Source organism: Diadema setosum, chromosome 15, assembly GCF_964275005.1.
Source record: "Diadema setosum chromosome 15, eeDiaSeto1, whole genome shotgun sequence".
In the NCBI taxonomy this organism is placed as follows: Eukaryota; Metazoa; Echinodermata; class Echinoidea; order Diadematoida; family Diadematidae; genus Diadema; species Diadema setosum.
Window position 1 is genome coordinate 24,367,467 of NC_092699.1, and position 27,233 is coordinate 24,394,699.

General features: G+C 39.8%; 1 protein-coding gene across 1 annotated transcript; it reads right to left on the reverse strand.

Moving 5' to 3' along the window:
* Positions 1–1,377: 1,377 nt before the first annotated feature.
* Positions 1,378–26,962, reverse strand: LOC140238978 (solute carrier family 35 member E2A-like). The gene is made up of 7 exons (XM_072318874.1): positions 26,332–26,962; positions 24,557–24,692; positions 14,543–14,791; positions 11,275–11,328; positions 7,522–7,594; positions 5,366–5,496; positions 1,378–1,666 (listed from the first exon to the last, which is right to left on the reverse strand). Exons 1-7 carry the CDS (start codon positions 26,960–26,962, stop codon positions 1,462–1,464), a joined length of 1,479 nt encoding a protein of 492 aa, XP_072174975.1. The 3' UTR covers positions 1,378–1,461.
* Between the last annotated feature and the right edge of the window lie 271 nt (positions 26,963–27,233).

Here is a 27,233-nt window from a genome sequence, read left to right on the forward strand (position 1 = left end):
TGTGAAGAGTTGTGAAAAGCAGACTCACACAATAAAAGATGGTCCGATGAAGAAGTTGCAGGGCTGTTAGAGGTGGTCCGACAGGTCAAGGGTTAAAATCTTCAATAATCTCTCTGAAATAACATGACTTTGGTCCAATTCTACCATGCCAAACTTGTGTAAGCCAACCGTGTGGAAGAACCCTGTTTGCTTTACTTTCCAGCTTTGTGGAGTCAGAGCATTCTCTAACTTTGTGACCAAATGCACTACCAAATACCATCAACGGGTACGAGGAGCACGCAATCCTACTTCAATCGTATTAAAAAATCCCTGCTGCTTTCAAGACAAAAACATTTCAATGCTCTCTACGGTCAACACATAGCATTCATGATAACACTCCTAATGCAGATCAAAGAGTTTTCAGTTGAGAACCACCTCTCTTTCAGGTTGCATTGTTCAAATGTGATGCAAAGTTTCAGCAAATGACAATGTGCTTCAAAGAAAGCACATCACTTTTTAGTGGAACCAGCACTTTGTGCAAGAGTTGTCTAAAGAACATGATAGTTTGCTGCCATCTAGTGCTGAAGTTGACATACAAGGTAGAGGCTTCAGGGAAAAAGGATCCCCCCTCTTTCAAGTCACATTAATGTGACACAGAGGTTCGGCAAATGTTATGCATCAAGGAAAACACATCTCGTCTTCAAGGAATCACATCGGCACATTATGCAGGAGTTGTCTACAAAACAAAGAATAGAGGACCCACTGGTGGATCCTAGCTAGCCTCAGTTACAGGCTCAGTCCTGAGTTGAATTTCTCTCTTTCATCTTTTTTTTTTTTTTTTGTGCATATTTTCTCACTCAGACTCATTCGTTATCCAAAAAAATTGCTATGATCACCCAACTGGAATTATAGACTGGAAATAACACTAAGGATTAACTGTTCACACCAGAAATGAACAAGCAACATATGCTTTCAAAGAAAGATGTATTTCCTCCGAAATCATGATCTCGCCGGCACTACACAAAACTGACAGCAACTGATCAAATTTAGTTGTCAACTGTGTGAGAAATAGAATACATCATCAAATCATTGTTCCTTCATTCTGATAGTATTTCTTTCTTTTTAAGTGATGTGTTTATGATCTCTCATATGGACCCGTATAAAGTAATTTACTTTTAAAAAGGACTAAAAATTCTTGACAAATCTACAAAGAGGTCCTAAATATGATATCAATGTAATGATGTGTCTATGCGACTATGATTTAGGCCCGTAAACGGGATGACTTACGTTCCAAAGGAGGTAAAATTCTCTGACACACTAATCACACCTTCACGTACACCACATCATCACACACCCCAGCAAAGTTGTGCAAACGTGACATGTTTTGACACTACCCTCAGAGCACACTGACCGAAAAAAAAATACTTAGCAGGTGACACGCAAAATATATGACGTGAATCTACGTGGCTGAGGTATCCCCTGTCATAAGTCGATCTCCTGCGATTGTTGTCGCCATATATGCTTCGCCTCTTCCCGCGTCAGCTGTTCGTACTCCCGCGCCTTGTTGTAGAGAAGGACTCCAAAGACGACGATGAGCGTGCCGATCCCGCTGAAGAGGGTGACGGGGTTTCCGAAGGTCAAAATGGACAGCCAGATCAGCAGGGCACGCTTGACCGTGTTTGCCACACTGCAGACAGCAGAGAGAAGGGGCAGGTGATGATAAAAGACTCCCTTCGAGGTTGTCACTTTTCAAACACATTCTTTTGAATATGAAATGTGACATTAGAAGAGTATAGTATTATATGTACTTATGCAAGTTACCCCACATGAAACTCAGCACATGGGTATGCCCTTTAACGTTCAACCACAACACCCCACCCTCCCCCCCCCCCTCCATTGAGATAAAATGACATTATGATTGAATGGGGCAATCTGTACTTTTTGTTTGTATGGCAAATAATCCTTTTCAACTGGCAGATGCTAAGGGCAAAACGAATGACAGTCTTCAAATGAAATGTATAAGGAAATACCTCTTCTGTTAGAAAATCAAATCTCTGTATTTGCCACTATTCAATAGTTGCCATTCTGAGACATCAATATATGATGCAATATTTGGTACCCTGGGGTACCAAATGAAAATTCGCCATTTTGTTGAATTAATTATTTTTTTTTTCAGCGCTGTACCCTGGCTTACCAAAAAATGTGTCAAAATATTTTTTAGTATTATTAAGCACAAAAATGTTTTCTTATTTGTGATTATGCATCAATAATGCATGCAGTATGCAAGTGTACTTCGAAAAACACCTATGGTGGTAGTTCATTGCGACGACTTTGTCGTATCCGAATTCAGAATCGGCGTATCTGAATTCAGATACGCATGATGGGCATGAGATGGCGCTATACAACGCGGTACCCCGGGTTACAACGGTACCCCGGTGTACGGCGTGCCGAATCATATGGCCATACAAGGGACAGTGGAATGTTTTCATCCACAATATGTTCTAATTATAACAGTGGGTTGAAGTCCTGGTTATGAAATGAAATATACCACAAGAAGATTTGTTGACTAGAATTTTCTTTCACTTGAGTAGAAAGGGATCCAAAATTATCAGGTGAGCTCAGTTTAAAAATGGATTCTTGGCACTGCAGTTTTGGGGTATTCGTAATAGCAGGTTCATCTGGAAAGACAAATGATACTACTGAAGAAGTTACTCTGAAATTAAAGAAAATATGATTATCATATCAGATTAGCGCTTAGAAACTTAATTAAGAAGTGCTTTATAAACGATATTTATCATTATTATTATCATTATCATCAATATTACTATTATCAATATCATTATTATATGTGATCCATCACATTAGGAGCCTGACTTAGTTGCAGAGCATCTCGTCTGGTTTGGGTACTTTTAAATTCTCCAGACTCTAAACTTTTCAAATTTGGATATCATTTGTCTCACTTGATATCACTATCACAGAAATGGCAAGAAAGTCAGCTACCACATAAATGCACATTGATGAAATTTGGCTTTGAAACTGCAGTAAAATACGCAGTAAGCTGTGCATTAAACACATTAGGTAAGTTGAAACTATTGGTAAAGGTCATTTGTTTCAAGAACAAAATATGTGGAGCTTGGATCTTAAAACAGATTTGAAGGGTTTCTAATACTTTTGATATTGGACAGATATAAAAATGTCTCATTTCACAACCAAATCACCTTTAACTTGCAGATTCCTCTGTTTCAATATCCGAGACTTTATCACATTATTGTTATGAAGAGTCACACCTATACGTCCTGGCAACAGAGGACATTTGGAAAAATTCTGCACTCCTCACTGGTCAAGAGCCATGAGGAAATTTTTGCTGGCCGCATGTTCGATATCAAATGATTATTGCGATCAGTAATGATAGCTACTGCAAACATGCTATTGCACATATGTAGCAAGAGTTCTTGCACTTGTAGCAAGATTTTGCAGATTGAGCAAGGGATAGATAGCCATGCTTCAAGTAAATTTGTCATCATTGGAATCACCAGACGCATTGATTGAAAATATGAAATTTTGGCAAAATTCTGTCCACTGTTCTATAAACAGATGGTGCACGTGTCTTTTTGTGCAATAGTAGGAATAGTATGGCAAGTGGTTAACTGTGGAATCTAATCTAAACCCATCTGGCTTCACCTGGTGGGTGAAACAATTCCATAGTTACCTTATGCACATAATTCCTAATGATGCACTCAGACACTCAGACCTGTGCATAAGTTGAAATTATATATCACCTAGATAGATACTTGTCATTTGACTGGTTGTTTGCTTGTGATCATTTGTCCCATTTTACTATTACGTCCGACTCATCATTTGTGCAACTGTGGCTCCATATACCGTGCAATCTTGGATCCATACGACTTGCTCCATTGCACGCAGGCCGAGAGCCAGACACACTATGCATGTAAAAAGCTTGCGTTTGCCGTGTGTGTGCGAGACCACGCTAGTGTAAAGCGCTCAGTGAGCACTCTCTCAATCTCAGATCCCACACATTCTCTCGTTTCTAAATTCATAAAACATTAAATGACAAGGATCTATTTTAAGTGTTATATGAAACAAATAAATGTTATTCATTCATGCAATGGACAGAATATTTCATTCAGTGAAAGATGAAATTATTGATCCATTTATCTCGGCTACGCCTCGTTGAATGGATCATTTCATCTTTCACCTCATGAAATATTCTGTCCATTGCACTCATAAGCATTCATTATTTGTATGCTATACAACACAAAGATTCTAGCTATCTGATTGGTCGACTGCACACCATCGCTGTTGAGCTGTGCAATTTTGTTCAAGCAATAATGGATAGTGCACGGCTGGTATCACCAATGCAGACTGACTTCTGGGGTAAACTAATGATCCACTCATAGTTTCTGCTCTATTAGATGCCTCTGAAGTCACAATAGAAATACTTTTGCCATGCGCACTCAATCAGTTAAAAGTGCGCAGTCAGTCAGTCATTTTACTGTCAACTTTAGCCAACTGCTTTCACATACATGTACCTGACTGCACTGTGCCACCTCTCATGAAAAAATGGTTTTACCATTATTGTACTAAATTCAAGAATCGGTGTGGACCACATCTGTTGAAGTCTGAGGTGTTGTATACGGCAAAAAGTGTATGAACTTTACTCATGCAGTGGAGGAAGATTTCGCACTCGACGAAAGATGAGGGGCACTATTTAACTCGGCTTCACCCACTTGAACAGAACGCCTCTATCTTTCACCTTGTGGGAAATCTTGCACCATCGATCTCGTGACAATTGAGAATTTCACTACAGTCAAACCTGCCTTAGCAGCCACCTGTCTATAGCGGCCACCAGTCTTTAGCGGTCACTGAAAAATCCCCCCCCCCCCCCCCCCCGAGAGAAAAGCCCTGTTAAAGACCCTGTGTATAGCGGCCACCTATCTAATGCGGCCAGCAGCCACAAATTTTGTTTCCCGCGGTAGATTTTAACCTGTCTATAGTGGCCACAGACCTGATGGAGCCATAGCCGAGCCAGTAATTCAGTGTGTTTTTCTGCTTGTAGTCGTGCCAGTCATTCCTGGGTAACGTTCAGTGATCGCCACCACTGCATTCATCACTCATTCAGTCATAATAATGCACTAGTGTTAAGCTTTCTTCACGACTGTACACAAGCTACTGTGTAACAAATTCATAAACACCGGTATTGTTCAATGAATGAAACACATGCGTGCCTACACATACATGTACATGTAGGCAATGCACACAAAGTTGGATAACTTGTCTACAGCAGCCACCTGTCTATAACGGCCACTCTTTTCGTCTCCCTTAGGTGGCTGCTACAGACAGGTTTGACTGTACTTTATACCGTTACCTGTGAGTGACCGGTGATATCCTTCCCATTAGAGCGTATGCTGTGATGCTCTGCAGGTGGAAGAAGATTCCGTTGAGGACCAGCGCAGACACAAGCACGTGGTCTGGGGCGCCATCTTTGAATGGCAGCTCCTGATTGAAAAACAAGGAAGGTAATAGCTCGAATTGATGCTGACGAAGACTGACTGTAAATGTGATTATGTCAACTTTCCCTATCATATCAACTATCACTGAATTTGCCATGATGGTCATTTTACTCGAACAGAGTCAATTTGGCAACTGATTGATAAATTGCCTTTCATTGATGCAAATAAGCAGTGATTATTCAGTGCTTCAGTAGTAGCCACGATAAAAATCATGGGCATACACACTCTGGGTTGATTTGAACCAACAATGTCCATATTACTGGACATGCATCGTATCCACTGGACTACCGAGTTTCTGCCCGACTGCCAGTGCTGGTTCCTATCCTTACAGCATGCAGCGAGTACTGCGTATTATTCATATTAATGAATTCTTGTCTCAAGTAGTTTTATTGCAACTGAATGATAAATTGTGTTTTATCAATGTAAATAACACCGACTGTTAAGTGCTTTACTAGTAGCTATGATAAAAATAATGGATATGCAGACTCGACATGGATTTGAACCAATGATTTCCGGATTACTGGTCTGGTGTCGTATCCGCTAGATCACCAAGCTCCTGCCCAACAGGCGGTGTTAATAAGCCAGTTCACAGTTCCAATCTCAGCATGTGCAGATAAAGGTCATTGCAGACCTTCTCTTGGAATGGATTTGCAGCTGAGGTATTCAAAACCTAGATAGGGCTTCATGACAACTGTGTTGCAAATGAACCAGGTGCAGATTGGTATTTACAGGTGAATGTGCATTCTTTTCAGCAACATTAACAAAAGCCATTCATGCAGCACTGACATGTAAATTACCACTTCCTGCATGGCTGTTTTCAACTGCTCTTCTTGAAGACTATTCCATGTTTTGCAAAGTCTGTAGTTGGAGAGGTCATTGCAGACTAGTGCTAACTGTGAACTGGCTTATAGCATACAGCAGATACTGCAAATTTTTATTCAAATCAATGTCATTTTAAATCATTAATTTGAAAGCCAATTTTGTTGTTTCTCATGTGTCTGTTTGAGCACACACAAATATTATGTTGGAAAAATAAGTTAAATGCTGAGACACATTTAAAATAGATACCATCAAATTCAGCTTCAAGCGAAGCCAATTTCTCTCTGACATGCCTACAACGTCTTAACCCATTGAAGACGAGTCTCGAGAATACTCGGGCAGGTGTCTATGGGAAATGCGTGTTATAGCAAAATCAGTCTGTCCTCAACGGGTTGATCAGGGGCGGATCCAGGAATTCCGTAAAGGGGAGACGTTTTTACAAAATTAAAGAGGGGGCATGCGCCCCTCTTTTTTTCTTTATATTTCTTTCGTTTTAACAAATAATAAAGAGAGGGCGCACGCCCGGTGCCCCCCCCCCCCCCTGGATCCACCACTGTTGATAGTGCTAAGAGTTTCCTAGTAACACATAACACTCATTTCTTGTGATTCCTGCAGGCTACAGCACTGCATAAGAGTTTGTCAATATTATTTTTGAACTGTTATGCTGGGTTCCTACTGTTGTGCGATAAGCTATGCATACCACAACTGGCCATTCGTAACTGATCATGGAATTTTTGATTATTTGATATCCATCATTGATATTTCATGACAATGTCAAGTGCTGACAGTTTCAGACAGAAGTTGAATTTCTTGGAGGGAAATTCATATTCTTATGTGAAGTAGACAGCCCACATTTCAAGTTTTAAAATGCACAGAGATATCTTTAGTTTTATGAAAGCTGTGCATCCAACAAGGTTTATGAAAGTAGTTCTAATACAATGAATGAGGATAAACATTGAATGTTATGAAGTGAAGTATTTCCAGAGTATCAATATGGCTTGAAGATCAACTTTCAATTCTGCCATGAAGCTATCTTTTATACCGCTTCACTTTTTTTCCTACATCCTACAATGTCAGCCTCCGCGACTTTTACCAGATGTTGCCAGATTCTGTCACAAACACGGACTTGCACACATTTTGGGGTGAATTCCTTAAAAAGTTTTCCTTCAGACAAATCGATGACACCACTCACCAGGAAGAAATACCATGATGGAATGAGTAGAAGCACTGCCGCCGTGCTGGTGTAGAATTGTAACTCCGGTGGGCTGAAAGACAATGGGGGGGGGGGGCAAAAAGAAGAGAATGGGATGATTCTCAATTTTTTAATACACAATACAGGAAAAAAAAAATTAATCACAAACAGTACATTCTTCTTCACATAAGGACAACCTTCAGTAGACTCATTAAGATTATTTATTTGAAAATTATATACGATGTAATTTTAGTGTGTGAACAATCATGACCATTTTTTTTTTCAGTGGCACAAGATAAACATTGCATTCTAAATAGCGTTACATAATATATACCAAGCAAAAAATTTTGCTTGCTTTTATTTTTGCCACTAGTTTCTTTTTGCATGCAATGCATGAAAATGTCCATGTTTACAGCATAACTTTCTACTGGGATAGTTTTCACTTGCTTTGTGCATTTAATGATAATCTCTGTTTAAGCGTGTTATTTCTTGTCAATGTTGACAGACAAAAATGATTTCCAATACAGGCAACGATGAACCACAGTCTCTGTCTACATTGGGATTTCACCAGCTGTTGGTTAAAAAAAAAAAAAAATTCCATTTGACCTGGTAGAATGCAAACAAACATATCCACAAGATAACATCTTCCCTTTCCTCCTACAAACAGCATCTGATATTCCAAAATTGTGCGTTGATATTGCTACTGTATACGCCATATATTTCGCGAGTCTAAAATTTCGCTAATCGGGAACTCCCGACAATTTCGCGAGTGGTTACATTCGCGATCGTGGAGTCCTGCACTGGAACGGAGAAGTGAACATGCATACGTTACATTCACATCGGGATCAGAGTCAATATTTTCGCGTGTCTTTAATTTCACGAATAGCACCTACCTCGCGAAATTCGCGAAAATAAAAACCTCGCGAAATATTCGGCGTATACAGTATCTCATTTAATGTACATCAGTTTCTCATAGTCCCTGTACTTGCCCTAAATGCTAACATCATAAATGCAGCCATGATTACAATGTGGAATTGACTAATGGAGCATATATATGAGGAGAGCAAGAGTTGAGCAAGTCTGATAAACATTAGAGATTGGACAGATACAGTCTGACCAACCATGCAACAGAGACTCCAACTGTCCCGTTTTCAACAGGAGATCTCCCGCCGAAAGCCCATTTTTGCAAATCTCCCGTTCTCCCCTTGAGACTTGATTTCTCCCGCCCTGGCTCTGTGTCTCTTACTTATTGCTATCGTATGTTGAAAAAAATAAGCCTTAGACAGCACCAGAGAACATCTAGAACCCTAGGAACTTCGCACTTCGCACACATCAACTTTGGAGTCTCCCGTTTGCTAGGGGTTTCGGGCGGGAGAATCTCCAGATCAGAAGGTGCTTTGGGTTGGAGTCTCTGATGCAAGATGTTCTATTCGCAGACTCAACAGACAGGATATCACTCGGAAGGAATTCTGGGTCATTGTCCCTCTAGCTGCTCTCCACCGCCCCCCCCCCCCCCACCCCTGCACCCTACCCAACATCCTTACTGGTTTGACTGAGTGACCTGATTCCAATCCCATTTGCAACCACAACTGAAAAGTCATACACTCACAATAAAAAATTATAACCACGAGCATAATCATGGTTGTAAATACATTGAAAATGCCTTTAAATGTTCTCTACAGAAAAATGATGCTATAAAAGATGCCATTTATCATCATCATAATCATACCAATGGAGTATTCTGCCCTACTTTGGCAAAAGGAAGCAAGTGACATACCATCCAAATTTGAGTTATTGATGTTTTCATAATTCACATAATGAGCTCTTCTTCCAGGCCAAGTTTCATGCAGAAACACTCATCCTACTAAGAGATATATTAGATAAGACATCATGATAGTCCATTGACGTCAGTGTAAATGACAGACACATTTTGCTCTTTTACGAGAAATGTCACTTTTGTCACTTGCTTCCTTTTGCCAAAGTAGGGCAGTATTGACTACAGGTGTATCACTTTAATCAGAACTGAAAATGCATCATGCTGCTGAAGTGAAAAGCCTAATTAAATGCAACCATTTTGAAGGCCTACGTCAATTGCATTTGACATTGTCATGATGAAGAAGCGATACCACCAAATTTAGAATGGATTCATATGAACAGCTACGTTTTACTTTTTGTAATACTTAGTGTGGTCTTCTTGTCTTTGAATGATCTTTTGAATGATAATTCTGAATCAACCTTTGATCTCTTTCCAATGTCCCACAACTCACACAATTCTATGTGAATGCATGTCATCCTTGTGTCCACAGCTATCATGCCTTTATTTGCTCCTAAAAAATATGTTTTCCTTGGAAAAGGAAATATTTGATTTTCTCCTCAGCTATATGGGCAAATGAACATCTCCAAAATAGAAAATACAAATTATGGTGGGTGGCATAGGGTCTATATTCTATCACACTGGTGAAAATACCTGCCAATGGTGTAGAAAATTTGACCATACCTTATCAAAAAGAATATCAAATATGAAAACTGGCCCCCTATGGGGCCACCCCTGAATCTGCATAAATGGAAGTGCACTCACGAATGTACACTTTATTAACTCAGAGAATTGCTGGTCTATAGAAAAATCATTTTCGAAAGATACTCCGATTTGGGGGTTCTTTATAGTCCCCTGGGGGCCCATAAGTGGGGCATGGTGCCCATTTGCACATTGTCAAATCTATTTTCTATTATCTTAATGAAAATGATAAGAAGATAAATTGTGAATTTGGACCCTGCCCCCCCCCCCCCCCCCCCCAACCCTGAAGGGGCACCCCAGGATCCTCTTTAAACAAACTTTGGGGCCATGGTATGGTATATGGTGCTCAACTGAAGAAATTAAGATTGAATCACCCTAGGGATGGCATTGTATGTACCTGCCAATTTTGGTGAAAATTCTTCATGGGGTTCAAGAAGAAGCTATAGATATGCACCCCCACCCCCAATCCACCATGGAAAAATCTATTGTGTCTTTACTGAGTAATTTGACAGATAAATGACAATCACAGGTTTCCTTGGAGCTCTAAATATATGAACATCTATTCATTTGACCTTTTTACCTCTTTGAACCATAGGCAGGGCACAGAATCATCTCATGCGTCGGGCGAACATCCTGGTTTGGATGTACAGATGACTTTTCCCACAAGGCACAACGCCACTGGGTTCTTCACTTTTAGACTGACATCACACTCACTTGTGGAGCAACAGGAATTGAATAATGACCACTGACAGACATTATGACGTATGGACGAGATATTAAAAGCGTTTTCAGGGTCTGATGTCTGTGATGAAGCAAACATGGAGTGTTGATAGACTGCCCCCTCCCCTTCCCCTCCCCTTCCTTCCCCTCCTCTCCTCTCCCCTACCTTCCCCTTGATCCCCTCCCCTCTCCTTCCTCCTCCCTCTAGCTCCCCTCCCCTTCCCCTACCTCCCCCCCCCCCCCCGCAAAAAAAAAAAAAAAAAAAAAAATTATCACAGCGACATGTAACCATTTCATATGCTTGCAAAGTGAAGAACAACACCTGGGCCCCATTTCATATCAAGAGAAACTTTGCTAGGATAGCATCTTTTGCTGTAATGGCAAGTGTCATGGCAACAACAAGAATCCCGCCTCCTGATTGGCTGTTGCTACGTGAGGTTGCTAGTCCAGCAAGTGTTGCCATAAAAAAAAAAAAAAAAAAATCTTTCAAATATGAAATGGGGTCATGCAGTACTCACCTATATTTGTATTGACTTCCACTCAGCAGCTTTTTTGAGAATACATTCTGAAGGCTGCAACAAAGAAGAGAAGAGAATAAGGAAGTGTATTCAGTATATATAGTCATCTTTCTTCCTTTGAACCACTATATTCTCTTTTAAAGTCTTTCACCAAAGTGTATTATTAGCAGTCCAAACAAACAAGAGCAAATATCATACAGGTATAGCAGAAACTATTCTGTAGTGCACATACTGACTCAGCACAAAAACAGGGATCATCCGCTGTACATTCAGAGTCTCACTGTTTCAGTGTTTATACTGATAATCATTTTCATTGTAATGCTGTCATGCAAATAAGAATATATTTTTAACTCTATTATTCACGGAACTGTGTTTCTAAACTGATCTGTCTTCAAATATGTCTTGTTGACTGAGTTTAGCTGAGGTATTCAAACATTTCTTTTGAACTTCTTTAAACAATTTCTCCTATACAAATGAACAAAAATAAAAGTCTTGGGTAAATAGTATATGGGTGTGCTGATTAACCCACTGATGACTGGTCATGATTATACTCGGGCAGATGTCTGTGGGAAATGCATTTTAACCTAAAATCAGCTTAAGTCCTCAATGGGTTAAGGGACTTGACCCTTAAAGGAGGGGCATGGGGCATGAAAATGCATGAGAGAATAGTGTTGATTCCCATAATGATTACCTAAAAATAGATGTACACTGTTGGTACTGCTCACCACATAAAGTACTGTATACAAGAGTGTACAATGTACATTAGAAATGTAATGACTTCTTCAGCAGTGTAATGTTATCTTGGTCTTTGAAAAATCAAAATCGTAGCTGATACATAAAAATGTGGGCTTAAAGGTATTAGCCCACATTTGTAAACCTGCAGCAATTGGTCTCATAGTTAGCATGGAGTTTGGGTATGATTGCAGTAACACCTGTGCAAAATTTCGTTCCAATTAGTCCATTACTTTCATAAAAATAAATGAAACTGCACCGTAATCCATATGCATGCGTATAACGCTCTCTAGCTCTGGTCCACGTACGTGTTACATGTACAATGTACATAGCTATAGCCCGCGCTCGTAATTCGATTTGGGTCGGGTTGAACCAGTTTGAAAATTGATTTTAAAACGATGATTTTCTCTCTTTATCGAATGGTATAGACAAAGAGCGACAGGTGAGGTATGTTACTGTTATAACTTGTACTTGAAGTCATATTGGACCTGTTTTATGCAGTTTTGATTTTCGTGGGTTTGCAAATGTGGGCTAGTACCTTTAAAGGCAATCAATCATAAAGGCCTTCATTTCTTCTTGGTTTTTTTTTTAATAGGCATCTCCTTCCCGCTTTTTTTTTTTGGGGGGGGGGTGGTGGGGGTGGGGTTTACATGGGTAGACCTGTGCAATATACATATTGTATATTTATAAACTAAACAGAGGTACATATAACCATTAATATTTACATTACTATTATACAAAAAATGCAGTCCCATACAAATCATGAGAGAGCAGATTTGTGTGCAGTGAAGCAAATAGCCAGCAGTCACTCAACAGTATACAACTATGTACAAAGTATTATCAAGATCGAGACTTGGTGATACTCACTCCGTGGTACTGATTGCCAGGGAGTGTATTTGTTGTTGTTGTTTGTTTGTTTTAAAGTGATGATGATATAACCTGGCTACCAATACAAACCTCATTCACCCACACACGCAACAAACAGACAGACAGACACACACACACACACACACACACACACATACACATACTGAGAGCTGTTCCTCTATCTAAGGCATACAGTGCTATCGGCAGGCACATTCTGCTCATTGCCTCCGGCCTTGACTTTCCTTGAGTCATCATCACCTACGGGACACGGTCGACTGCTTCCTTTCTGCACCGTCTCTGCTACAGCGCGCTCAACCTATCAGACACGAATCCAGCTCTGATCGAAACGCTTACAGTACAACATGTCACCTTTCACAAGGACATGCAAAACATTTTACAATCTCAAGAAACATGATTCATGAGCAGTTAAGTGCCATTTGCATGCCTCATAACAGCCACACATGTTTTGTAAATTGAATGAGTAGTCTGCCATGAAATCTATGAGACAAGGCTGCAACGGATAACAGTAAGCACCAATATTTTTGTGCTATCAATTTTTGGACTGAGCAGCCAAAAAACATATTTGCAGGTTCTTGAATTTGTGCTGCGCAATTGTCAATCATTCAAAATGTGCAGAGAAAATTGTGAAGATACTTTTGCGGGTTTTAGAATTTGTACGAGCCAAAAGTAGCGAGAAATACGCAAAAAATTCATATACCGTGAAAATTACATCATTCAAAATACCTACTATTTCATATAAGGGCCTTGTGGGTCTTGTTCACATTCAGCAGAGATTCAAAATCTTGTGGGATGTAGGTACATTCTGCCATTCGAGAAGCGACTGGTACACTAAATATGATACTGCAGATTAAAGGGATGGTACAGTATTGGTGGAGATGAGAATTGGGCTTTTAACTTTTTGCAAGATACCAAGAAAACCCTTATGATATAGTACAGAACATACCATTTTAAGAGGAATTCAAAGTTTATTTGATGAAAATCGGGTTTGGAATGACTGAAACATCCAAAAACAAAGTGAAACAAAGCGATTGCAATAAAGTGTGGGTCCCCCTTCATTAGAATCACACTTTTTTTGATATCTCAGCCATTTCAAAACCAATTTTCACCAAATAAACATTGAATTCATCATAGAATTACATGCTCTTTCATATTTCATAAGAGGTTTCTCATTATCTCACCAAAATATGTTAGTAACCTGAAATTAGGTCTCAACCCAAACTATACGGTCCCTTTAAACTCTAAAATAAAGGTCTTGACAAATGGTTGAGGGTAAACTTTTGGAGTACCAATAGGTAGTTCAAGTTTCTAGTATTTATCACAAATGGCATGTAGCAACCTTGTGTAGATTTGTCTTTATTTCACTTTTGCCCATTTCCTCAATTATTGAAAAAAGAAATCTAAAATTCAATTTTATGATCTTGTTTTTGGATGGGGGGAGGGGGGGGGAGGAAGAGGGTTAATAACTTCTTACAAATACCATTAAATCTTGAGCTAACTTATGTTTACCTTGGTCAGTAACAGCCAAGCAGCTACTCTGCCTTGTGATAAATAGTTGGGTGTATAATATAACACACACAAAAAAAAAAAAAAAAAATATGATTCCCCCTGTTTACTGTGTTTCAAGTCCCAGTGATGGGTTGCACCTTACCAGTCAACAATGTTGGTTGCTATGGCAGCCTCAAAGCCGATCATGGTGAAGCTGAGCTCGTAGCAGCTGGTCAGCGCCAGGCCGCCCACCACGGGGATGAGGGACAGCTTGACCCACAGGCCCGTCCGCTCGCGCAGGACCAGACGCGCCATCACCACGGTGAAAAAAGGGGCGGAGCTCTTGATGGTCTCGGTGAATGACACGGCGATGTTTTTCAGGCTCACCAGACCAAGCACCACAGTTGCAAATCTGGACAGATGTAGCATGAATACTATTAAGAATTTGATACGACTGCCATAAATTTAAAAATAATTTATGCCTGATGCAATGCTATTCTTCTTGGGGTAATAATAAGCCTCTTTTTTCACTCATCATGAGAAAGGCATGATGGGGACTCAATTATCACTTACCATCAATTCAAATTCTAAGTCAATTGACAATTTTACCTCTTTCTATTAGTCCTCCTTTGCTTCAGATTTAACATGGATTTTTTTTTCTTTCTTTTTAATGGCAGACCACAGAGATGCCACTAAAAAGATTGAACAAATACTTCATCCACAAACACAAAGAACAAATGAACATACTGTAAAATGAACTTATTTCCACGTGAATACAAGGACACACTGCTAAAGAAATCGCACTGTAACTTTTAACATTAAATAGTACGGTTTCAAAAGAAATTTTTAACCGTATCTCCCTGCATACTTTTGTTTCGTTTTCGTTTTCCCCTCCAACTCAAGATAAACCAGGGAAGCATGATTCAGTTTTAAAAAAAAAAAAAAAATCACAATGAACAAGTAATTTCACTGCCAAATAACGACATGATGAATCTTAAACATTGAGAAATAGCTCTTCCCTATATCGTTGTAAATTCATACATGTATACATCAATGTCCCTGCAGTTCCATAATCACAGAATGAGATGGAAATTTGAACTATATATCACTAATAATGCACAGCAAATTAGCTTTCCTTCAAACCAGTTTTGATCAAGTATATATCATATTTTTTCTAAATATTCCTCTACTCTGTGCTTGCCCTCATGCCTCAACAAACACTGTTAGACTGAAACAAAACCCCAAACCAAACAGATCAATAACACCTGTCAGCACAGGACAAATGCCCTGTTCATCACAGTAGAGCTCAGCACTGCTCTAAATCATTATCAGCCTGCTTCTGTTGTGTTTTAACAGGGTGTCAATGAAAGCGTAAGTGGGATTAAAAACATTTGATGCAATATTTGGTACCCTGAAGTACCAAATGAAAATTCGCCATTTTGTTGAATTATTTTTTTTTTCAGCGCTGTACCCTGGGTTACCAAAAAATGTGTAAAAATAATTCTTAGTATTATTAGGCACAAAAATGTTTTCTTGTTTGGGATTATGCAACAATTAATGCATGCAGATAATAACTTTTTTTTTTTCTCATTTACATGCTCTGTTGTTTTCTTCACTGTTTAAAAGTTGACATGGAAGGAAAATCGGCATTGCGATCGTTATCGCCACACCGATTTACGCCAGCGCTGATGACGAGAAAATAGTCGCCATGACAACATTGTACAACTGTATGATAATGGACATGAGATGGCGCTACACAACATCGTACCACAGGTTATGACGGTACCCCGGTGTACGGCGTGACGAATCATTTACTAGGAGGATGCAAATCATATTACACATATAATTATGCAGGTTGTTATTCCAGTTTCAGTGTCACAAGACTGTAGCACAATACCGATACAGCACTACTCATGGCACTTTGGTTTTACCATGGACCTAGGTCCATGGTTTTACCCAGTGTTCATTTTGGTAGTGCTGGGTGACTGTCCCCGCGTTCACATTGGTCCCCGCGATGCGGGGAAAGTCCGAGCTGTGGGACTTTCTCCTCAAAAACCATAATGTGAACGCTTGCTGGGACTTGTCCCCTCGTCCCCGCGAAGCAAGTCGGGTACGGGGACAAGATTTGGAGGGGGAGAGTGACCTTGGGGCGCAATTGATAGCGTCCAGCTGTGGTCATCAAATGTGCGCATGCGCTATGCCTGGATTCAAGTGGCAGAGCTCGCTCCAAGCCCCAAAATGCCCCCACAGCTCGGGGACAGATGAGATACCGATGTGAACGGTCAGTCGTAAAAACGATAAGATCTCTTGTGGCTGTCCCCGCGTCGCGGGGACCAATGTGAACGCGGGGTCAGCTACCATAGGCTTATTCATACACCACCTTTGCTATCCTCAATTCTAGTTGGTTGAAATGGGGGGGGGGGGCATAAATTCAACAATCACCTGCAGCCTTATAATACCCAAATTGCTCCCATAGTACCAAACCATCCCATAGCACTAAACTGCCCTTTTTTTTTAGCATACCCAGAACGCACACAGACATGTGTACAAATGTACATGTTCTGTAAATGCTTGGCTCTCTATTGGCATGAGAAAGGACCCATGTGTCTGATGCAATCGCAATGCTAATGCCTATGGCAATGTGTAATGAGTATAAACTAACTGGTATGATGGTGATCAACCAAAGGGCTTTTTACACTTGCAAATTTTTGCTTAGTCCTGTACCAACGGTGGGGCTAAGGGGGGGGGGGGGGGGGGGGCCTTAGCCCCACCGTTGGTACCGGACTTTCCTTAGCCCACTTTCTGTGTACACTTGTTTTTGCCAAAGTGGGCTAGACAACCGATAATCCCGTACTATCTGGCCCTGCAAAAAAGGCAGGGTTAGCACCGCAATTGTGGTGCCAAGCAAGCAAGTGTAAACAGAATGAAAAAATAATCTGGGGCTAAGCAACGGAGACGAAGTCCGACCCCCCACTGACCAATCAGAAACAAGGTAATCAAGTGCTGCTGGTGCGTGCGTGTACTTGTACAGTGCACAGCGTAATCATGAATATTCATATATGGTTTGGAAAGTACGGGACTAAGAAATACGAGTGTAAAAAGGTCAGTTTTCTCCTAAGCCCAGGACAAGAGCTTAGTACGGATTTATTGGCGAGTGTAAAAAAGCTGAAAAAATTGGTACGGGACTAACGATAGTCCTGGGTCAGAGAAAGTAAGGGGTTAAGAAACACAAGTGTAAAAAGGGCTCAAGTGAAATTTCTTTTTCCTTGGTACATGTAACAGATATAGACTGGTTTTATGTAGGGCACTGTTGATATCACTGCCTCTCAGGATCTCAACTCAATATGTTATGACTCTCACAGCAAGCGCCTTGGGTTATAGAATGGAGTTCATATCCCTCAGGCGAGGCAATAATATCAACAATGCTCCAAATAGTAGTCCAGATATGTATACTCTATACTGCCAAAACACAAATACAAGCAAGGAAAACAAGCACATAGATATTTTTGACGCTAATCTCACACATCTAATAGTCTATTAATGGCCATCTCCACGCCCTACTGCACAGCATCAGCTGTACTTTACATGACTTATCTCTCCTGGGAGAAATGACAGATGTGTGGGTTGAAAACAAAAACCCACAAACCACTCGCTGGATCCGATACTCTCCCTACTGATCTCCAAAGAGAATCAATGCCAACTGTGTAGCAGCAGGGTATCGTATGTATACACTGGTCAAATATACAAACGTGCACCTGATGCTAGGTACCGGGTCCAACCCCTGTAACAGTAGTCAATATGTGCTTACAACGTCAATGCTGGCTGCAGGTGGATTTCTGAGATCATAAGCTCATTCATACACTATTGAATTTTAGTCCACTTGCATGAATGTCAACCTTGTATACAAAACTGCAGTACAAAGTATTATCTGATATGCTGAAAAGGCACATTTTGTTTTTGTTTTTTAAAAGAAAAAAAAGTTATTAGTAGTTTTACCATTCCAGCAATAGACATTTGTAGAAATACAATTTAGAAACCTACAATATTTCTTGCTTACAAAAAAGCATAAACTAATGCAAAAAAAAAAAAAAAAAATAGCTGTTGGCATTCTCCACTAGATGTACAACAACATATTGCTTTATTTGTGATGATATATATGCAAATTGTCTAGGAAAGAGTGGGACAAGTTTTTGTGACTCAGCAAGATTGACATTCACACATCCTGCAAGTCCAATCTAGATACGTAATCTGCTAAAACCTATAGATTATGATACACAGCAACAGCTTATTTCTGTAAATCACATCAATGTGATATTGAGTGTTTTGGGACCTTGGACTCATAAAGTTCACAGGCAGAGTTGAGTGCAAGCCTTATAACAGGGACACTAACATTGCCACATCAAAATCGGGAAGGTTTCACATAGCAATCAGGGAGATTTAAATCTGTGTTTTTACATGCCCCTCAATAGGCAAAAACTGATTCCAAAATCAGATCAGGAAGACTTCCATATTCTTGTCAGAAAATGATGAAATAAGCAAGTTTTCAGGCAGCCTCCAGGAGAATAGACAATTTCTGTTATGCGTATTGAATTGCCCAGACGTTTCTTTTTCTACAGTCTGGTAACAAACCACTGTACGCACCTGCTCCCTCCAATTAAAGTTTCTCAGGAATTCACTGAGCACAGATCGGTTGTTGCTACATGTAGGTAGGGTAAAGAGTCTTCAGCATGCTTTGTAGCAATCTTTCATTAACAAAGCATGCACAGCATTTGAATATATTCATGACAGAAATGGCCTATCAGGGAGTGAGGGACTTTACTGTTCTGCTTCTAAAGAAGGCATCATTTGCTAGAATGCTGGGTAGAAACTGTAACTATCGCAACTCACAAAATTTACGAAAATCTCTGAATTGATATCTAAGGATTTGTCTCTGTCATTTCATCAAAAATGATACAAAAAGAAAAGGTTTTATTGCTTGCACATGACAATTGTGGGAATTGCAGGAAGCTAACAAGAAATAAAAATAAGACATTCTCTCATAAATCAGAGGATTAAAACATTAAGAATGCGATTAAGTTTTAAATCATACATGAAATACCACAGTTAGCTTAATGCAGTACTACTCTCAAAGGTACACAGTTGGAGAGACAGAAATGTGTATTTGCCCCTTCGCAACCACAGTGCCATGATTGATTAACATACAGTAAAAGGGTACAGAAGCTTCTCCTAAATGTTCATCAATCATAAATGAGTGCAAGTCAGCAGGTGTTTGTTCAATATTAAACCAATACCGGTAACCCCATCTCAATTGATCGTGACACACATTCCCATAGTTACATACACACAAACAGACTACATACACACATACACACTATACACACATACACACTATACACACACATTCCAACAATGTGTGATGGTTTGCAACATTAGCTCACTACACACACAAACAGAGCAAAACATGCAATGCACATCTCAGTCACACTAATATGTTTATGCTGGTGATGCACATAGTTTACACACAGTATACAAAATGTAGAAAATGAAAGCAAAACAAACTTGTACATACTGGGTTGGATGCTCCCTCCCCCTCTCCCACTTTCCCCTTCATAATATCTCTATCAAATTTCCTGGATTGCGTTGAAAAGGGCACCACTAAAAGCATTCTGTATAAAGAATGCACAGTCAATGGTGCCACAATATTGTTTAAAGGCATAATTTACCATTTGCAGATGACACAAAAACCCAGCATTAGTGCTTTGAAATAGTTCTAAAATGTGTGTTAGGGATAGAAACAACCACTGTAAAAATTTGAATTGGCAAAATCGATGTTAAGTATTGTTGAATATACATAATGTGAACAATAGTTATAATAAAAATGTTTCAAGGCTAAACTGTCTACAGTTACGGTTTATTAAGAAAAATACAGATATCTCGTTATATTTTAGGTTTTATCTTGAAAATTTTATATAATAGGATGTTTTGTGGTACACAACAGACCTACACATACATTGTAATATGCATTAAATGTCAAATCTTGAAAATTTTTAAAATCACTGTTCCCAAAGGTAAACAGGACCTTTAACCTGTTGAAGACTAGTTCGGAGTATACTCAGGCAGGTGTCTATGGGAAATATGGTGTCATAGCAAAATCAGTTCATCCTCAATGAGTTTATACTGTAGGGAGCTTTAGATTTTCGGAACGCAGACGTTCAGAGAGAGAAAAAAAAAACTGTTCTGATGCATGTGCATCTATCAATAGCACGCGTTGTATAAGTATTCACTACATATTCTGGACCATTTCTACGTCCGCTCAATTCACGACGGAGAGAGATACGTATTCGATGCACTGATCATATGGAGGTACCATTTTACTTTTTATAGGTTGTGTACTAGCATAATCCAAAGCTAGTTTGCAAAACAATGCAGGAAGAGAGGAGATCAGCCTTCAGGGCAACTTGTTTACATGGAAAGTATTCCACATGGTGATACACATCCACTTGACAAGGGCAATTAAAATTCACTGGCAGACAAGTTAAATGAATGGATAATAGGCTGTTAGACATGTATAGGGCCCTATTGGCCCGAATTCACGAAGGTGGTACAAAATTTGTCCAAACCATTGACAAAGACTGTAGTTTTGTATGGGGTGCCAAGTGTCACATGGCCTACTTTGTTACGAAATAAGTCATTTCGTCGACAAAATTAAAATGAACATTTCGTCAAAAATGACTGATATCACGAAAAAGGCCACACGACACTTGGCGCCCCATACAAAACTACAGTCTTTGTCCATGGTTTAAACCATGGACAAAGATTGTATCACCTTCATGAATTCAGGCCATTGGGTCTAAACAATATGGTTTGTAATGCCATTATATGTCTGTCCATGCTAGCTTCTAAATATACATGTACACACATATAAACATGAAATAATAACCTAGAAACAATGTTTGCTTTCTATATTTATTTAGATGACAGTTCGTATGCTGGTGAAATGCCTAGTTCTATCTCACGACAAATAACCTTGGTCATAGAAGACCAGTGTGATATCATAGCCATTCATTGCCATGGAAACTGGTTCCAATCAACCTCACCTGGCCCACATATCTGTGAACACTATTGTTGCTATTATGCTCACACCTGATTCTAACCACAGCTATAACAAAAGACTGTGACATCATCACTTCGGTATTATAATGCTTGCATAAATTATATGTAAATTTTCATGACAAAATCCCACATCTGTGTGTTTCGTTGTTGTTGTTTGTTTGTTTGTTTTTTTCTCTCCTAAGCAGGTGTAATCAAAGTTTTATCATTTCTATGAGTGACTGCTTTTGATTATATTTCATTATCAATCATTTTAGCTTATTATCCTAGGGAGGAGGCACTGCTGAAGTAATTTGGAAATCAAATGAAGAGAACCCCTACAAAAAAAATACATTGAAACAGATTTTCTTTGATACTTCATTTCCTCTTCGATGTCACAGCACCATTACTGCAAGTGGAGAAATTTGGTGAAAAATACATAAGCAGGGAGGTGCACATGAATGTGCAATATCGCTTTAAGTAATTTTATCCCTAAACGGACTGTACAGTACTGGTTGTAGAGTGGTTTCTACATACAATGTATCTCACAAAACATTTCAAGCTGAATCCTCACCTCACCCAGTACTGTACAGTCCCTTTAAACTGGATAACAGTTGTCCGGGAAAGAAATTTATAACAATCAATATCACTCATATCACACACTTTTTTTTTTCCTTTTTCTTTTTTCAGATTGGATTGCTTTATACCGGTGGTATTACAGTTTGCTTGTTTGCATAGAGAATGAAGTTGAGGTACCTTGTTTCCCTCTAATACTTTCTAAAATTCACTGAGACTTAAATGTTTTAAGTATTACCACTCCTTTGTTCGCATTTAACAAGAATCAGGCTGCTCAAGTTTCACAACTGGCAAGAAAAATGGACCAATACTGGAGTGTTCTCCGTGGAATTAGGTCACAGTTGCTATAGGATACTCTGAAATGGAAGAATTGCTCACCAACTAATGGGAGGGGGGCAGGCAAGAGGCACAGTGAACATTTTAGTGAAATACCAAGATATGAGAATCCACACGCACTGAACACACGAAATGTGACACTTCTTTTATAATCAAAAGGGAGAAGATATCTATTGACATACTTGTACATCACAGAAAAAGTTAGATGAGACAACAACAAAGTTATATCTGTTTTAAAGGGTCTAGGGCAATTACCCCCCTGGGCAATTACCCCGGACCCTTCCCCTGGCCCTAATCCTAACCCTAACCCAAACTCCTAACCCTAATCCTAATTGTTACTCTAACCTTACCACTTAGCAGTATTTAGCCGGGGGGTAATTGCCCTGATACGGTTTTAAAGCCAACTTTAAATATTGTAGTCTATGTATCATTTTTTTGTAAATCAACTAGGGCAAAGTGACTGCTGTACACTGTCCATGGGGATGCCTTCTTCTTTTCACTGATCACTAGGAGTACCAGGATTACGGCACTTAATTTGAATACAAAATATGAAACTCAAGGCATATTTCCCTCTTACCATTCAAATATTTCTAACCATGTTAACCTCATGAGACTTTCTTGAAGTTATGAAAGAAAAACTATATTTTTTGGTTGTTTAGTGATATTTGCTTTTTCAGTTGACCTCTCAATCCATTTATTGAAATACAGTCAAACCCGCCTTAGCGGCCACCTGTCTATAGCGGCCACTAAAAATCCCCCCGAGAGAAAAGCCCTGTTAAAGACCATGTGTACTGCGGCCACCTGTCTAACACGGCCAGCGGCCACAAATTTTGTTTCCCGCTGTAGATTTTAACCTGTCTATAACAGCCACAGACCTGATGGAGCCATAGCCGAGCCAGTAATTCAGTGTGTTTTTCTGCTTGTAGTCATGCCAGTCATTCCTGGGCAACGTGCAGTGATCGTTACCTGCTGCATTCATCACTCATTCAGTCATGATACTGCACTAGTGTTAAGCTTTCTTCACGGCTGTACACATGCTAACTGTGCAACAATATTCATAAACACCAGCATTGTTCAATGCATGAAACACACAAGTGCATAACATGTAAATGTAAGTACTTATAGATGCATACAACGATGAAACATATACATGTAGGCAATGCACACAAAGTTGGATAACCTGTCTATAGCGGCCACCTGTCTATAACAGCCACTTTTTTCATCTCCCTTGGGTGGCCGCTATAGACAGGTTCAAATGTATGTGGAAATCCATTTCTCAGCTTCCAGTCAACTTAAACTGCCATCTTTAGCCAAAGTTCAGTGACTTTTGTTAATATCAAGTTTGACAAGCCCGCCCTTTCACCATGTGTAAATAATTGTGCTTCGTATTTTTTAAATCTCTAAATATTGTTTTCACACATCCTATTAAACTGATGTACTGTATACGCCATATATTTGGAGAGTCTAAATTTTTGCGAATCGGGAATTCCCCACGATTTCACGAGTGGTTTAATTTGCTATCGTGGAGTCCTGTACTGAACACAGAAGAGTACACACGTACGTCACATTCACATCGGGATCAGAGTCAATATTTTTGTGTGTCTTTAATTTCGCGAACAGCACCTGACTCACGAAATTCACAAAAAAAAAAAAAACATGAAATATTTGGCGTATACAGTATACTGTACATGGTTGGAAATGCATTATTAGCCAAAGTTGAATGACTTGTGACTTTCATACATATTTGCCAAATATCATGGCCCCACTGAATAAACCTATGGTAACTTAATAATTAATGGTAACTCTGCAATCAATGGTAACTCTGCAATCAGTGGTAACCATCACTGATTTCTTGGCTGAGATTGGTTATGGATTAGTGTGTTACTATAGCAGTTACCATTGGTTGCACACTAACCATTACCATACTTTTAAGTTACCACAGTTTTATGTAACAAGGCCCTGATCAGCACACATCTGTACATTCTAGTACACCTGTAGTACATATGTATTCTATTGTTTTCTGAATTTGCAGATGCCATGTCAATGACAATGTTACATCTAATGGCTAATGTTAGGCTGCTATGTCTTTATTAGATTCATCTACTAGTAAATCCAAACGAAAGCGCTATGCCGTAATTTGACACCACTTGTGTGAGAGAACAGAAAATGCATTCACCTCATGACACCGAGGAACACCATGTTGCGCCGGAAGTTGAGCGGCTTCTCCTCCTTGCTCTTGTGATGGTAGAGGCAGCAGGGGACGTGCATCTTAAAGAAACCGCACACTGTCGTCATCACCATCTGAACAGACCCTGTAGTACGAAAGTGGACAGCAAAACAAGTATGTGGTACAATTGTAACAATGGGAGGTCTACAGCCTGATACATACATGACGCTGAGTGCGAACAAATAGCAGATAATTAATGGTAGGCACTCTCCTACTTGTTCATTCCAAGGAGGTACTAGAGACATGCTCACCTTGTACCTGTTTGTTCATACTGGTATGTAAACTATCTGTGCATAACACATATTAACAATTAAACCAATATTCAACAAAACTGAATATACACATGTATTACATGTACCTAGAGTGACAACTCTTCATAATAGTATGAACTTCAATGTGAAAAGAAAACAGAAATACATTATAATCGGCATAATATGCCTACATACATGTAAATGTCATGTATAAGACAGACAGAACAAGCCATCCGCTCAATATATCTATGCAGTAATGACTATGTTTTGGCAGCAATGCTTTCTAAAGTTTACTGCCTTTTCAGAAATTATGACCAGACACAAGAATTGTATGTGATAACAATAGTCAGTGTACATGAAGAATTTGAGAAAAAATGTATTATCTTTTCACAGTACAAAAGTATCATTTCATCTAAATGAGGAAGGACTAACTAAGCAAAGTAAAAATTTACTTCTGTCATGCAACATGGAAGTAAGACAAAGAACAGCTATATGATCACCTATAGTGATGCCTTTTGCATTAGAACATTTATGGGAAAACATTCCAACAAAATGCAAAACTTTTGCCCTGCTATCACAATAATTATGTTTGATGTCATTTGAACTTCTAAAGAGAAGTCAATTATTTGCTTTAATCCAATTTCTTTCAATGGTCAAGTACTGACTTGAAAGAAAATATTGTCAACAGACTGTCTATACAGTTGAACCTCTCGTATCCGGACAAGTCGGGACCAGGGGTCATCCGGATAAGGGATTTGGCCGGATACGGGAGACTCAATGCTTTATACATGTACATATACATTCACATGTACTGATGTAGCCCATTGTAGTACCACATGTAGTAATGTGTATACTGGCACAACCTTTTCATTGTTACACTCAGTAACAGACCCCAAAATAGAGGGTCGTGTTTGCAAGAATGAAATCATTTTCTTTTATAAATTCTTGGAATGATTTACCTAAATAATTATTAAGAAATGTATCAAGTAGATCTTGAAAATAAACCGTACTCGGCAAAGTCTACTGTAGGTCGTCATTGTTAGATTGAGTTGGGAATCCCCCTTTCCTCCCGTAATTATTAAAAGAACATCACGGCGAGATTGCGTCCGTATAATAGAGAGATCCGGATAAAGGGAGGCCGGATAAGAGAGGTTCAACTGTATATGTACAGTTTGCAGTTTGTGGAATATGACTGCAACTGTAACATGCCAACTACCATACACACTGAGCTGACAGGTTGCTGAGCGAGGTTATTGCAATTACTAAAACTTTGTTTTATAAATTTTAATATAATCATGGGATAAAAATGCCCTCAGCATTTCTGTTCAGAGAGGCTGTGAATACTCAGCTAGGTAGGCTTTTCTGTTCAGAGAGGCTGTGAATACATAAACAACAAAAAACAAACAAGAGGCGACACAACCAGTATTTGTTTTTTACCAAATCTCATCACACAAGTGGCCCTAAAATACTCACCAAGCATACCAGGATTGCCTCCAAGCGTACTCAAGATGTACTTGTTCAGGAACAAGGTGCAGAAACTGAAGAAGTACCACAGCATGAGGTATGTCATTGCTCGTGCCGTCAACAAATTGTCTTGCGAATCTCTTTTAGTTCTCTGCACCTTTGGCCCCTTGATTGGGACGACTTTGGCCTGCTTCTCCACGTCTCGGCCGTGAAACGAGGACTGTCTTGACACGGGCGGTTTGCCATCCGCAATTGGGTGTGGGGCAGATGCTGATGGTTTGTGGTTTGCGTGGGCATTGTTCACAAAAGCGTTACTGGTCTTGGAAGAGGCTTCAGCCTGCATGCCGACTGCATGGGAGTTCGACAGACCCTGTTTGAACAGCCCCGTGGAATTTGGCAGGCTGCCGCTGAGGGATACCGAGCTAAGTTCCGCTTGCCCAGCAGCCGAAGAAGAGAAATCGCCGCCACCATACTCCGTCACGGAGACTGTTCGGTTGCGTGGCTGCACGTCTTCGTGGATGCGGTGCCTGGCGTCCGTCTCGAAGAACTTGTTGACCGACTTGAAGCTTGGCGACCCCATGGGGCTGGTTGGACTCGGCTGGACATCGGCTCCATGGTTGCTGGCATGCTGGTAACTCATCTTGGATGACCTGGGGAATGCTTCAACTCCCGAACTCGAAGCACGCCAACAGTAAAAGCAATCTGACCTTTCACATCATGAGTACATTTTGTAGTCTTCAAATCCAACGTGAACAGACCAAAGCAAAATGTCAGCTTTCATATCTGCAAGGACCTCTGTAGATCCCGAGTTAAACTCGGCACTCATAGACTGTGTGGGCTGGCTCTAGGAGTCAAAGACACTTGCCCTGTTAACACAAAACCTGTTCAGTGAAAATAAAAGTACAAAGAGA